Below are 15,474 nucleotides of genomic sequence, written 5' to 3' on the forward strand. Positions count from 1 at the left end.
AGACTGCTGCGTTCCGGAGGGGTCCATGGGTGGTTGATGCTTGGTTGGTCAGGCCGGGGGTGCATCATGTTTTGTGTCCGGTTGCGGCGCTTCGCCGTTATTTGCGCGCCACAGCTTCTGTGTCCGGGGACGCGCTGTGGGTTGATCCGGTTTCCCTTCTTCCCTGTTCGCGGGTTCGGGTCTCTCAGGTCGTCCGCAGGGTTATTAGGTCTAGCCAGCCTGCGGTCTATCCCCGTGCCCATGACGTTCGTAAGTTCGCGGCTCTTGCTGCCGTCTTTGGGAATATGTCTTGGTCTGATATTCGGGCGCGGGGATTTTGGCGGTCGAACAGGGTCCTGGCTGCTCGTTACCTTGTGAATGTCCCTGGCCCTCGTCGGGCCTGTGTTGCTTTGGGTCGGCGGTTGCAGCCAGTTGTCTCGGCTTCGAGTTGAGGGGTGAGCGACGACCGCCTCCCGGGTAAGTCCCTCTTTTTCTGTCTGTGGGTAGTTAGCTCCGGGGAGCCGACGGGGCTCCCCCCAGAAAACCAGCGTTGAATGTAATGAAACGCCATTTTCTGGGTGAGTCCCGGAGGCTCCCCGGCATCCCTCCCTCCCTCCGGTCGGCGGTTTTTCGCGTTTTTGACATCCAGCCTCAAGAACTGAGGTGTGGGTAGCCGGTGCGGGGGGTCTGGGGCTCCCCCTTCCCCCTCCCGGGGAGGGGGGAGCTGCGCAGACAGCGGCGCGGCAGTGTGTGACGTCACACTAATTTGCTTGTTTTCGGTTGGGGAGTTCTATCCACTAGTTCGGTATTAGGTAGCAATTTTAACCAGAATAGGGGTTTGTTTTGGGGCGCTTACCTTTCTGGGTGCCTGTTCCGGTCGATGGCAGACATAGAATGCTTCCAACTACACGGGGGCTTCTATAGGCCATTGCTCCCCTTGCCTCTCTGAGGGGGCCCGGTTCTGGCCGTGGTCCCCGGTAGGCCTAAGAACTCCATACACATGACTGATGCCAAAGTCTGACATTAGCATATCAGCCTGGGATAGCTCCGGGGAGCCTCCGGGACTCACCCAGAAAATGGCGTTTCATTACATTCAACGCTGGTTTTTTGGATGTAAGAAACATGGAGCAGCCTACCTGCCGACCACCGAATGAACCTTTTGCTGTAAGACAAATGAAATATAAATATTGAACACATTTGAAGAAAGGAAAATGTCATAATGGTTTATTCAGTGTATGTAAGGTAGGCTTCTCCATTATTGAGCCGTAAATGACAAATACAAAACAAATGGAGGCGATGAGTCACAATAACGTGGCTGAAGTATGTTGACCAGACCACACACTAGAAATTGAAGGGACGACGACGTTTCGGTCCGTCCTGGACCATTCTCAAGTCGATGGATCATTCTCAAGTCGAAACGTCGTCGTCCCTTCAATTTCTAGTGTGTGGTCTGGTCAACACAAAACAAATGGAACACATTTGAAACAAAGAAAGATTGTTATAATGGAGCAGCCTACCTGCCGAACACTGAACGAACCTTTTTGACATTTGTTGTATATCAGACATTTCATTTCTATTTTCCTACAAAAACGTCAATGCTTTGCAACATCTCAGCAGTCACCCTTTTATATCCCAGCATCATTAGCATCTTTAAACAAGAACAACATAATTTATGTGCATCGTCGGAGGCGTCTAAGAATGTGTAAGAAGCAGCGCGACCCCACCGTATGGTGTTGACGTTACTCAAACCAGCGTTCGTCATACGGGACGATTTGACGCCGATCGGGCCGTTCGTTACCCAAAATGTTTGTCTTTTGGGGCGATCGTTATGCGAGGTACCACTGTACTTATTTCATTTGTTTTGGCTATGATTAATTCTTCTAAAATTAATGGTAATTCCTGTACCCAGGTGGTCCCTCCCGACGCACCCCTCCCACCCTCCCGATACCACCCACCCACCCCACCCCCTCCTCCACCATGCGTCTAGAGCCACAGACGATTAATACGGTATGGCCGAATTTTCATCCGGCCAAACCAGCTTTTATCCGGTTCCTGTGGCCATTTTGGCCGGATATTGTGATAACTTTATCCGATCACGATTTTGGCCGTGTAAGGGCGTTTTCTGGATGTTTGAATCCCAGATAATCGCGGGGTTACAGTAATGGGAAATGAATTAATCCGTTCCTGACTACCCAAAAAACCTCACTTCAAACTAAATTTTATACCTAATTCTTCTAAATAAACCTACAAAGGTATGTTCAAGTTATTACTTTCCCTTGCTGATGAATGCTGTAGGTGTATGGAAGATGGTGAGGAGGGTGGAGGAGGAGAGGTGTGGTGGATATGGGTGACACTATGACACTATGGATACCACTTCTTTTAATAAATTTTTCAAACCATCCCCTGCTTGCCTTAAAGTCTATCGTATCTGCACTCGTTCCAAGGGTTTTCTTTACAAGGTCTTCATGCAATACCCTGGCTTTCTCACAAATGATGGCCTCTGAAACACTATCACCCGCTAACTCCTTGTTGTGTATCCAAATTAATAACAACTTTTCCACTTCTTCATGTATTTGTGGTCTTTGTTTCATAATCGTTCTTACGCCTTTTGCCACTTTAGCACTCATAATGTCCTTTTTCTTGCTAAGTATAGGGCATATCGTTGACATGGCTTTCTTGTACTGCCTACAAAGTTCAACAACACGTGTACCATTTTCATGCTTCCGAATGATCTCTTGTTTTTCCTCTATTGTCATCCTCACATGTGCTTTCTTGCCTTGATTCTTACCACTGACTTTCTTGGGACCCATGGTGAGACATATAATAACAACTTTTATGGTCAAATGACCAAAAATCCAACAAAACACTGAAAATCCGGGTGACGAATTGACATGGGATAGTCATTGGGCGCGAGGCACTGGTAAACTGAGGGGTGAGGGGCGACGATTGCCGTACCACCACGTGCTAGTTCGGCCTGTACGCGTATCAACAAACTCGGATTCCGAGGTAACCCTCGCCTTCCGAGGCACATTTTCCGAGAAAATCCTGCTCGTATTCTGAATAACTCGTATACAGAGACACTCGTATTCCGAGGTACCACCGTATGTCCAACAAAATCACGGAATGAACACTCCAGCCTCTTGACAAATCAAAATAATGTACCGTGAATCTGTGACGTCACAGGGTAGAAGGCACTAAAGTGGTGGACCCAGTGGCTGTGTGTATAAAATATATCTTACCTGAATGTTACTTGAAAAATTACCGACACTTAACTTCGGAAATACCGGAGCTCCAGAAATAACGACCAGGATACAGCCCCACATAGACCGTTAAATCGAGTGGATACTGGTATTTTTGACTCGGGTTTATCACCATCTCTGTGGTGATCCGGTGGCCTCGTTAATGGTGTCCCATCTGTGGGCTTCGTCTTGGTGGCAGTATGAAGTTTCTTGATGGTCCTTCTGTTTCTTTTTGTCTTTTCGTCGTTGTACTTCGCTTTCAGTTTGGGTGTTGTCCTTTCTCTCGTGGTTGTTCCATTATCGTCATCTTATGCCGAATACTGTCGCCTCGTATCGTGCAGCGCTGGTGGAGCCGCTTCAGCTTGCTTTCAGTATAGATATTACTTCTGCGCCGTTTTGCAAGCTGTCTTGTGCGTTGTTTCACCTCCGGCCTGCTCATGCGCTGCCTGAGCCATCCTGGTCTTTGGACAGAGTGTTCTCTTATCTCTCTTCTCCTCGGTTTGTTGTGACCCCTTCGGTTCAGGATTGTCTTTTGGAGGCTCTTTTCCTGTTGGCATTGGCCTCTGGGCTTGGGTCGGGGAGCTTTATGCTCTTCGGCACAGGGGTTTCTGCTCTTTCGGTCGTGGTGTTAGGTTTGTTCGTCTGCAGCTGTCTTCTTCCTTTCTGGCGAAGAATAAGACTGCTGCTTGCCGTAGGGGTCCTTAGGTTGTTGATGCTTGGTTGGTCAGGCCAGGGGTGCATCATGTTTTGTGTCTCGTTGCAGCCCTCCATCTTTATTTGCGCGCCACGGCTTCTGTGTCCGGGGACGCGCTTTGGGTTGACCCAGTTTCCCTTCTTCCCTGTTCGTGAGTACGGGTCTCTCAGGTCGTACGCAAGATTATTAAGTCTAGCCAGCCTGCGGTCTATCACCATGCCCATGACGTTCGTAAGTTCGCTGCTCTTGCAGCCGTTTTTGGGAACATGTCCTGGGCTGACATTCAGGCACAGGGGTTTTGGCAGGTGAACAGGGTCCGGCTGCACGCTACCTCATGAATGTTCCCTGGGCCTAGTCGGGCCTGTGTCACTTTGGGTCGACGGCTGCAGCCTGTCTCAACTTCAAGTTGAGGTGTGGAGCACCGACTGCTTCCCGGGTAAGTCCCCTTTTTCCTTAGTCTTTGGTGAGTAGCTCCGGGGGAACCGTAGGGGCTTCCCCTAGAAAACTAGCGTTGAATGGAATGAAACGCCATTTTCTGGGCGAGTCCCGGAGGCTCCTCGGCAAAGTTAGTTTGCGTACAGTGGCACCTCGACATACGATTGCCCCTACTTACGATAATTTCGAGTTACGATGTAAATTTAATTGAAAAATGCGACTCGACGTCCGATGGTGTTGTCGACTTCCGATGGTGTCGTCGACTTCCGATGGTGTCGTCGACTTCCGATGGTGTTGTCGACTTCCGATATTTGTTGGTACACGTTCGGGTCGACCGAGCGCGTGGTTCCCAGTCACGCGGCCGATCTGCCTCAGTTTACTACAGCTGCCCGCTTAGTGACGATCGCGCCTATAAGAAATTCCGCTTTTGTGGTGATTTTTTGCATTTTGAACATTAAAGTAATTATTATATATCATGCCATGAGTCCCAGGAAAGTCAGTGGTAAGACACAACATATGAAAACCCATGTAAGGATGACCATAGAGCAGAAACAAGAGTACAGAATGTCTCTTCCTCAACAATTAAGAAAATGTGTGCAGCATGGGAAGAATTGCAAACCTTTGCTGAAACGACTCGCCCAAATCAAGTTGCAGTAGGTCGTTGCCTTAACCTATTCAATGACATTGTGATGCATCTTTAAAGACAAATGTTAAAACGAAGTGAAAAACAAATGTCTCTTGACAAATTTGTAGTGAGACAAACAAGCACTGAACCACAACCAGGTCCTAGTGGTGTTCAGGCAGAACGTAGAAGAGAGAGTACCCTAGAGAAAACATCACTGCCTGATGTGATAATGGAAGGGGACTCCCCTTCCAAACAGTAACAACTCTCCTCCTCCCCCCTCATCACCATCTTCCATACGCCATCAAGAGCCCTCCATAAAGGTAAGAGAAGCTTAGGTACTGTATTGTAGTTAGAAAAAAAACATTGTATTCAGTATAAAATGTGTTTGTATGTTAATATTTTGGAGGGTGGGGAACGGATTAATTCAATTCCCTTTATTTCCTATGGGAAAAATCGCTTCAACTTACGATATTTCGACTTAGGATCCGTCTCTGGGAACGGATTAGCATCGTAAGTCGAGGCCCCATTGTATTTTGATATCCAGCCTCGGAACTGGAGGTGTGGATTGCCGGCGCGAGGGTCTGGGGCTCCCCGCATGCACGGCTCGTGTGCGGTAATGCTTGTTTGCTCGTTTTCCCTTGGAGGAGTTCTGTCCATTTGTTTCGTTATTTTCGTTGGTTTTACCAGAATAGGGGTTAGTTTTGAGGTGCTTACCTTTCTGGGTGCCTGTCCTGGTCAGATGGCAGATATAGAATGCCCCAAAATCACATGTGCATTTCTATAGACCATTGTTCCTTGTCTCTCTCCGAGGGGGGCCAGGTTCTGGCCGTGGTGCCCAGTAGGTCTAGAACTCCACCCACATCGACTGAGGCCAAAAGTTAGGACTTTCCCTATTGGCTTGGATAGCTCGGGGAGCCTCCAGGACTCGCCCAAAAAAGTGCGTTTCATTACATTCAATGCTGGTTTTATAGTACTGTATTTTTTAACTATTGTTTTCCTTATAGGTCATAGATAATCCTAATAATTCTTTTCGCATATATTATTTATTGTTTAAAAATGGTCATTATCAAAGATTGCATATTTTCAGGTTGAGGACCAGTGTTTTACTGCTCATCGAATTGTTTTGGCAGGTGTCATCCCTTATTTTAATGCCATGTTTACTCATGACATGGCTGAGAGTAAACAAAAGGAGATAACCATGCAAGGAATAGACCCTAGGTAAATAAATTTGTTTCTGTATAAGTACACTAATTTTTTTATGGTGAATGAATGCTTTACACATTTACACATAGTTATATATTTTTTCCTGTGAATGAAATTTGTGTACATTATATATAGGGTGCATATGGTAGGAGCATAATTCTAGGTGTGCTATCTTGATGTGAATTTTTAAAACAAATTTATGCTCTTAACTGTTATGAAAAATATATTTAGGTTTTTAACAAGTCCTGTGAGAAACAAGAAAACTCTAGAGTTGAATGAAATAAAATGTCAGTTTCTGGGTGAGCCCCGGAGGTTTCCTGAAGCTGTGCTGATTAAGTTCCATACTACTTGGAGTCCTTCGGTCACAGAGTTCTTTCTGCCTTCCAACGCTACACAATAAGAAGCGACAGTATTCGGCATGAGATGCCGATTCAGAAAAAGCCAAGAGAGAAAGGACAAACAACCCTGTCGGACACAGATGAAACCCGGTGGAGAGAAAGAAAAGGGCAGAAAGCCCGCCAAGTAATCTCATATTGTCGCTGAGAGGAAGATCGCAGGTGGGACACCATCAGACCAGCCACCTGATCACCATACAACTGGCGATAAACACGCATCAGAATACCAGACGTGTACTGTGGAAGAGAAGGTCAAACCAGCGAAGAACCTTACCTGTCCGACCTGCTGATAAAGGTGGAGCCGCAGAAAAACACCTGGGATCGTACACCGAGCAAGCAGCGCCTGAAATCAAGGCTGTGCTGGCCACCATGGGGCCAGAAGAATTGATCTCCCTTGGTAAGATTCCAACCAAGCCAGAACCCACAGCAAGAGATGAACTGAGGAAAAGAGGAACAGGAATCTTGACCAGTCCAGCTAAAAAGCATCCACCGCGAGCACCTTCCAGTCATGGAACGGCTCTGCATATAGAGGAAGATACAGAGACCAAGCTGACGCAAAGAGATACACATCCAGGGGTCCGTACGTCCAGCAGTGGCAAAGGAAGGAATCGGTGTCGACTGTCCACTACATGGAAAGAGGAATGATGCGAGACAGGTCGTCCGCCAGTACATTGGACAACACCCCTGAACGTGAACAGTGCAGAGCTAAACCCCGAGAACTCAGCAGTTGGGCTACCCAAAGCGACCAGCTCCAAAGAACCACGAGATCGAAGGGAGCCCCCCTGGTGGAGACAATGAATCATGAGGGGAACAATTCAAATGGAACCGGGTTGAACAATGAAGCTGAAAGTAGAGCAAGGGCCCAAGCTGAATTCAAAGACAGAGCTAGCACAGCCTGTCGACATGCAAGACAAGAGGTGAAAAACATGAAAACTGCCTCCCATAGGATCTGTGCATATAGGTTCGTAACACTCTCAATACGGGGAGTGTTCACTTTCTGGAATGAACCTCCAGAAAGATAAATCCGGAAAGCCCAAAGGCATCCGGAAATGATCCCTAGGGGAAGCCCCGCCAAACTCAAAACTCATAAAGGGAAAGGAGATACGAAAACCCTGTACCTTGCAAAAGCAGACCCTGCAAAGAGGACAAAAGAGTCCAAGGAGGATCAAACGGAGCCCAAGAGCTCCATTCGGACTCCGCCTGAGCCCCAGAACCCATGGACAAGGGCCCTGGGACTAAGCCCTCATTCGTGCCCACCGCTAGCAAAGAAATGGCGGAGTCCTGGAGAAAGGCTTCAAAAAAGGGGGAGCCGGCTGGGAAGATCCTTGAATTTGCACAAGGCGAGACCAGGCTTGGAAGAGGTATCCATATTACAGTACAACTGAGCCCATTGTGGATTTCTGGGGCCCGTAGGGTGAATGAGCCCTTCAAGAAGCCCAGGCACTGGATCAGTTATGCCGGTAACCACTGTCAATGCAGGCAACCAGACCACTAGATACCGCCAGAAAGCCCTGGGTGCAGCAGAGGAATTCCACTGCACACTAATCCTAATAAGGTGAAAGGCTAATTCTAGGTTAGCCTTATCAGGGGGAACGGCAGAACTCCCCTGCCAAAACAAGTGCACTAAAATGGGAAAAAGAAAGAAAAAAACTCAGAGACCCACCTACAGCAAACAAGCAGTTCGGGAGATCTGGATCACCCTAGCTAACTGAAGACCCAGCTATGTTAGCCACTGTGTGCCCCACCACTTGACAACACTTCCCTACTCATGGCAAGACGGAATGCCGGAAGCCTCGACACACCCCAAGGGTGAAGACCACCACAAGTGAGGAAGTCCTCTAAAGGAGAGTGATTCCCGAATGCCCCAGAGAAGAATACCCTGTCCAAGCAGGGGCAGTACTTACATAGCACCTAGGGAAGGTGACCCTAGGCACATGCAGCTCCAGTACTCTAAAACTCCTGGCCATTGCACGCATTCGTGCAGGAACAGCTTCACAATGCAAATCACCAAAAAAATGGAAAACTATGGCCAGAGCGAGCCGATTTTGCAAGGTACGACATTAGCTAGTGGCTGCCTGATACACCCCTCCCCCCTCCAATGAGGGAGGAGGTGGACAAGCTAATGAGTGCAGGGTTAATTGGACAAAGTTTTGTGTGTTTGTTTTCATTGTAGAGGAGTTCTTTTGATACAGAGCACCACTTGGTTTCCGAACCCCTTGAGGACGAGACCCGTCGGTTATCGTGTAAGTTCGTAAACGAGAATGGAGGAAAATGGATAGAGAATTTTTTTAAATTTGACAGAAAATTCTAAGGGAAAAAATTGACAGATTCATAGCATTAATGCAACAAATGAAATAAAGTTCATTGTGTAATTGCATTCACTTACCCCCACCCTTCCTTCCCTCACTGCTTCTATCTCTCACTGCCTCTCCCCCTCACTGCATCTCCCCCTCACTGCCTCTCCCCCCTCACTGCCTCTCCCCCTCAATGCCTCACTGCCTCTCCCCTCAATGCCTCACTGCCTCTCCCCTCAATGCCTCACTGCCTCTCCCCCTCAATGCCTCACTGCCTCTCCCCCACAATGCCTCACTGCCTCTCCCCCACAATGCCTCACTGCCTCTCCCCCTCAATGCCTCAATGCCTCTCCCCCTCAATGCCTCACTGCCTCTCTCCCTCAATGCCTCACTGCCTCTCTCCCTCAATGCCTCACTACCTCTCCCCCCCCCCCTCAATGCCTGCCATCCCTCCCTCACTGCCTTCCTCATAACATGAGAACAGCAGGCTATGGAGGAGGGGGAGCTACTAACGGGGTCGGGAACTACTAACGGGGTGGAGGCTGTGTAGAGGCGGACATGTCTGTCAGCGCCTGCTCACAGATGCCAACTGTGCATAATTCATAAATAAAACTATATTTGTTTAATTAATAACTAGGAAATCATATAACATGTTAATGATTAATAGTGTATATTAATATATGAAAATTAACATTTAGGCATAAATATTTTACAACTAAGATTAAAATTTGTAATACAATATGGGCGATAAGTTTGGCAACCATCGCCTGGTCAGCAAATCCTTCCTTACTGCCTTCCTCACCACTCCACCAACAGAGGGGGGGGGGGAGAGAATTAGTGAGAGAGGAGAAATAGTGGGAGAGGAGGAGAATTAGTGAGAAAGGGAGGGAGGGGAAGGTAGGGAGAGATGCTAGGAGGGAGAATGAGAGAATTAGGGAGGGAGGGATACGCAGTCAGCCAGCCAGCCAGCCAGCCAGCCAGCCAGCCAGCCAGCCAGCCAGCCAGCCAGCCAGCCAGCCAGCCAGCCAGCCAGCCAGCCAGCCAGCCAGCCAGCCAGCCAGCCAGCCAGCCAGCAGCCAGCCAGCCAGCCAGCCAGCCAGCCAGCCAGCCAGCCAGCCAGCCAGCCAGCCAGCCAGCCAGCCAGCCAGCCAGCCAGCCAGCCAGCCAGCCAGCCAGCCAGCCAGCCAGCCAGCCAGCCAGCCAGCCAGCCAGCCAGCCAGCCAGCCAGCCAGCCAGCCAGCCAGCCAGCCAGCCAGCCAGCCAGCCAGCCAGCCAGCCAGCCAGCCAGCCAGCCAGCCAGCCAGCCAGCCAGCAGCCAGCCAGCCAGCCAGCCAGCCAGCCAGCCAGCCAGCCAGCCAGCCAGCCAGCCAGCCAGCCAGCCAGCCAGCCAGCCAGCCAGCCAGCCAGCCAGCCAGCCAGCCAGCCAGCCAGCCAGCCAGCCAGCCAGCCAGCCAGCCAGCCAGCCAGCCAGCCAGCCAGCCAGCCAGCCAGCCAGCCAGCCAGCCAGCCAGCCAGCCAGCCAGCCAGCCAGCCAGCCAGCCAGCCAGCCAGCCAGCCAGCCAGCCAGCCAGCCAGCCAGCCAGCCAGCCAGCCAGCCAGCCAGCCAGCCAGCCAGCCAGCCAGCCAGCCAGCCAGCCAGCCAGCCAGCCAGCCAGCCAGCCAGCCAGCCAGCCAGCCAGCCAGCCAGCCAGCCAGCCAGCCAGCCAGCCAGCCAGCCAGCCAGCCAGCCAGCCAGCCAGCCAGCCAGCCAGCCAGCCAGCCAGCCAGCCAGCCAGCCAGCCAGCCAGCCAGCCAGCCAGCCAGCCAGCCAGCCAGCCAGCCAGCCAGCCAGCCAGCCAGCCAGCCAGCCAGCCAGCCAGCCAGCCTGCCTGCCTGCCTGCCAGCCTGCCAGCCTGCCAGCCTGCCAGCCTGCCAGCCTGCCAGCCTGCCAGCCTGCCAGCCTGCCAGCCTGCCTGCCTGCCTGCCTGCCTGCCTGCCTGCCAGCCAGCCAGTCTGCCTGCCAGCCAGCCAGCCAGCCAGCCAGTCAGCCTGCCTGCCAGTCAGTCTGCCTGCCTGCCTGCCAGTCTGCCTGCCTGCCTGCCAGCCAGTCTGCCAGCCTGCCCTGCCAGCCTGCCCTGCCTGCCTGCCAGCCTGCCCTGCCTGCCAGCCTGCCCTGCCTATCTGCCAGCCTGCCCAGCCTGCCCTGCCAGCCTGCCTGCCTGCCCTGCCAGCCTGCCTGCCTGCCTGCCAGCCTGCCTGCCTCCCAGCCAGTCTGTCTGCCAGCCTGCCTGCTAGCCTGCCTGCCTGCCTGCCAGCCAGTCTGTCTGCCAGCCTGCCTGCTAGCCTGCCTGCTAGCCTGCCTGCCAGCCTGCCAGCCTGCCAGCCTGCCAGCCTGCCTGCCAGCCTGCCAGCCTGCCTGCCAGCCTGCCTGCCTGCCAGCCTGCCTGCCTGCCTGCCTGCCTGCCTGCCTGACAGCCAGCCTCTCTGCCTGCCTGCCTGTGCCAATCCCTGCCAGCCTGCCAGCCTGCTTGCCTGCCTTTCCCTCCCTCCCTCCCTCCCTAATTCTCCTATCCCCCCCCATTACTTCCTTCCTGCCTACCTCCCCCTCCCTTTCTCACTAATTCTCCCTCTCTCTTTAATTCTCCCCCTCTCTCTAATTCTCCCCCTCTCTCTCCTACTGCCTTCCATCTAAGCTCCCCCATCCACCCACCAGTCAGCAATCACTGACGCAATGCGTGCATTTGGAGCCGACATGGTGCACAGATGTTTCTTGATTGTGCAGATATGTAAAACAAAATTACAGAATGAACTCTCCAGCCTCGTGACATATCAAAATACAGTGGTACCTCGGAATGCGAGTGTCCCTGTATGCGAGTGTTTCGGAAGACGAGCAGGATTTACTCCAAAAATATGTCTCGGAAGGCGAGGGTTACCTCGGGATGCGAGTTTGTTGATACGTGTACAGGCCGACTGGCGCATGGTGGCATGGCGATCGTGCCTCAGTTTACCAGTGACTATCCCACCTGAATTCTTCACAAGGATTTACAGTTTTTTATCGTTTTTTTGGCCATTTGAGCATAAAAGTTGTCATTATATATCTTGCCATGGGTCTCAAGAAAGCCATTGGTAAGGTTCAACCTAAGAAAATAGCTGTGAGTAGAGGCAGTAGAGGATGTCCCTTCTTGATTAAGAAAATGTGTGAAGTATGGGAAGAACTGCAAAGTTTTGTTGAAAAAACTCACCCAGATACAGCTGTAGCAGGCCGTTGCATTGACCTTTTAAATGATAATGTGATGTCTTACTACAGACAAGTGTTAAAATGTAGGGAAAAACAAGTGTCATTAGACAAATTCTTAGTAAAACAAGCAAGTCCTAGTGGTATGCAGGCAAAATGTGGCAGAGTGTGCATACCAGTGAAGTCCTCACTGCCTGATGTGATAATGAAAGGGGACTCCCCTTCCAAACAGTAACTCCTCTCTTCCTCCCACCTCCTCACCATCTTCCATACGCCTACAGCATTCAACAGCAAGGTAAGTAATAACTTGAACATAGTTTTGTAGGTTTATTTAGATGAATTAGGTATAAAAATTTAGTTTGATGTGGGGTTTTTGGGGTAGTCAGGAACGGATTAATTCATTTCCCTTTATTTCTTATGGGGAAATTAGCTTCGGAATGCGAGTTTTCGGAATATGAGGTGTCTCCAGGAACCAATCAAACTCTTAAACTGAGGTATGCCTGTAATAGGAATAATAGGCCGTGAATCTGTGAAATCACAGGGTAGAAGGCGGCAAACTGGACCATCTCCCACCCATCACCACGGGCTGGCGCGACGCTTGGCGGACCGCTTCCGTGGACCGCGGACCTCCTACCCGAACTTTGTTCGTGTAGCATGACTCCCCAACCCCAATCGGGAAACTGGAAGTTTCGGATAACTAAAGTTTGGAAACCAAGTGGTGCTCTGTACTTTGGGGACATAGGTCACGTTTTTCAACCAGGCAGTAGTTTTTGATTCACCTTTCTGGGTGCCTTCCCGGGTCGATAGAAAGATGACAAACATTAAATGTAAAGTGTTCATGGGCCAGTGTTCTCTGTGCCTCTCTGTGGGGGCCAAATTCTGGCTCGTGGTGCCCGGTAGGCATTCAAGAACAATGCGACTGATGACTCCATGTAGAATGGTACTTGATCAGTACCGATAGCTTCAGGGTGCTGACAGGGCTACCCACAGAAAGCTTGCATAACTGTGCCGAGGTAATGTCAAAGGCTGGGCCAAACACAAGCTGAAGTGGCTCTGCCAACGCCACACGATAAAAAGCAACAGTATTCGGCAAGTGATGCAGATCAAGGAAAATCCAAGAAAGAAAGTACAAAACCTAGTCAGAAACGGAAAGAAAATGATGAAGGGAGAAAAATGGCGAAAAGACTGCCAAGAAACCTTATACTGTTGCTGGGAGGAAGATCGCAGATGGGATACCATATAACCAGCCACCTGTTCATAATACAAATAATGATGATAAAAACAGGTCAAAATTCTCAGACGCATAAAACAAAAGATATGGCCGAACCAGTGAGGTACGTCACTCGCCCGACCCATTGGTAAAGACATAGCTGTGGAAAAAAGCCCGGGTTTGGACACCGAGCAAGCATTGCCTAAAACCAAGGCTGAGCTGGCCACGAAGAAGCCAGAAAAATCACTCTCCCCTTTTAAGACTCCTGGTGTGCCAGACCTGGAATAACAAATGGACTGGGGAAAAAAAAAAGGAAAATGCACCCCCACCTCGATAAGCAGTGTGGGAGAAACATCAGTGCTAGCTGCAGAGCAGACACAGCCAGCCGCAGTGAGCCCTACCAGCCAAAAAACACTCCTAAACCCAGGGCAAGATGGAAAGTCCAAGACCACTGACTTACCCCAAGGGTGAGAATCACTAAATGAGAAAGCTCACTGGCAACAGCAGAGATAGCACCACTCCATAAAGGAGGAAATAAGGCAGAGGCAAAAAATTACAGACCGATAGCACTAACATTGCACATCATAAAAATTTTTGAGAGTGCTAAGAAGTAAGATCACAAAATACATGGAATCACAGCATCTCCATAACCCCGGACAACATAGTTTCAGAACAGGGCACTCTTGCCTGTCGCAGTTGCTGGACCACTATGATATGGCATTAAATGCTATGGAAGACAAACAAAACGCTGATGTAATTTACACAGATTTCACAAAAGCTTTTGATAAATGTGACCATGGTGTTATTGCACATAAAATGCGTTCAAAAGGAATTACTGGGAAAATAGGCAGATGGATCTACAATTTCCTGACTAACAGAACCCAATGTGTAATAGTCAACAAAATAAAATCTGGTCCATCAACTGTGAAGAGCTCAGTCCCCCAGGGTACTGTGCTTGCTCCAGTACTTTTTCTCATCCTCATATCGGACATAGACAAGAACACAACCTACAGCACTGTATCATCCTTTGCAGATGACACTAGGATTTTCATGAGAGTTGGCAACATAGAAGACATGGCAAACCTCCAATCAGATGTAGAGCAGGCCTTTCTATGGGCTACAAAAAATAATATGGTGTTTAACGAGGATAAGTTCCAGCTCATGCACTACGGAAAAATTGAAAATATAAAAACGGAAACCATGTACAAAACTCAGGCAAATCATAACATAGAACGAAAAGACAATGTAAAGGATCTGGGTGTACTCATGTCGGAAGACCTTACTTTTAAAGAACACAATAAAGTAGCCGTCACAACTGCAAGAAAAATGACAGGTTGGATAACAAAAACTTTTCACACTAGAGATGCTATTTTTTTCAAAACGCTTGTGCTCTCTAGAGTGGAGTACTGCTGCACAATGACAGCCACTTTCAAATCTGGAGAAATTGCTGACCTGGAGAGCGTGCAGAGATCCTTTACTGCTAGAATCCACTCAGTAAAACATCTAAATTACTGGGACCGACTAAAAGAGCCTAAATCTGTACTCCCTTGAGCGCAGGCGGGAGAGATACATAATAATTTACACGTGGAAAATAATTGAGGGGCTGGTCCCAAACCTGCACACAGAAATAACATCACATGAGACCAGAAGACATGGCAGGATGTGCAGACTACCCCCGTTGAAAAGCAGAGGTGCAACAGGTACTCTGAGAGAGAACTCTATCAACATCAGAGGCCCGAGACTGTTCAACACACTTCCAATACACATAAGGGGCATAACTGGCATAACTGGCCGACCCCTCACAGTGTTCAAGAGAGAACTGGATAAGCACCTCCAAAGGATACCTGATCAACCAGGCTGTGACTCATACGTCAGGCTGCGAGCTGCCGTGTCTAACAGCCTGGTTGATCAGTCCAGCAACCAGGAGGCCTGGTCGACGACCGGGCCGCAGGGACGCTGAGTCCCGGAAGCACCTCAAGGTAACCTCAAGGTAGGCAGGGGGTTGGTTCTGGACCTGTAGCTCTAGCCCCCCCCCCCTCTATTGGCAGGGGGTTGGTGCTGGACCTGTAGCTCCAGCCCCCTCTCTACTGGCAGGGAGAATGGGGCTGGACCACTGATGGGAGTGTTTCCTGAACACCCCAGGGAAGACAAACGTGACCTCGCCACTTAACCACTGTGCTGCGCAG

The 15,474-nt window shown here is 50.0% G+C and overlaps 1 protein-coding gene across 1 annotated transcript in view; it reads left to right on the plus strand.

Annotated features, from left to right (window-relative positions):
• Positions 1 to 15,474, plus strand: part of LOC123748159 (kelch-like protein 18) — a 230,098-nt gene that overhangs the window by 53,237 nt on the left and 161,387 nt on the right. The window contains exon 2 of the mRNA XM_069339937.1: positions 6,060 to 6,190. Coding sequence (XP_069196038.1) covers positions 6,060 to 6,190 — 131 coding nt within the window. The remainder of the gene's footprint in view (positions 1 to 6,059; positions 6,191 to 15,474) is intronic.

The sequence above is a fragment of the Procambarus clarkii genome, chromosome 42 (genome assembly GCF_040958095.1).
Source record: "Procambarus clarkii isolate CNS0578487 chromosome 42, FALCON_Pclarkii_2.0, whole genome shotgun sequence".
In the NCBI taxonomy this organism is placed as follows: domain Eukaryota; kingdom Metazoa; phylum Arthropoda; class Malacostraca; order Decapoda; family Cambaridae; genus Procambarus; species Procambarus clarkii.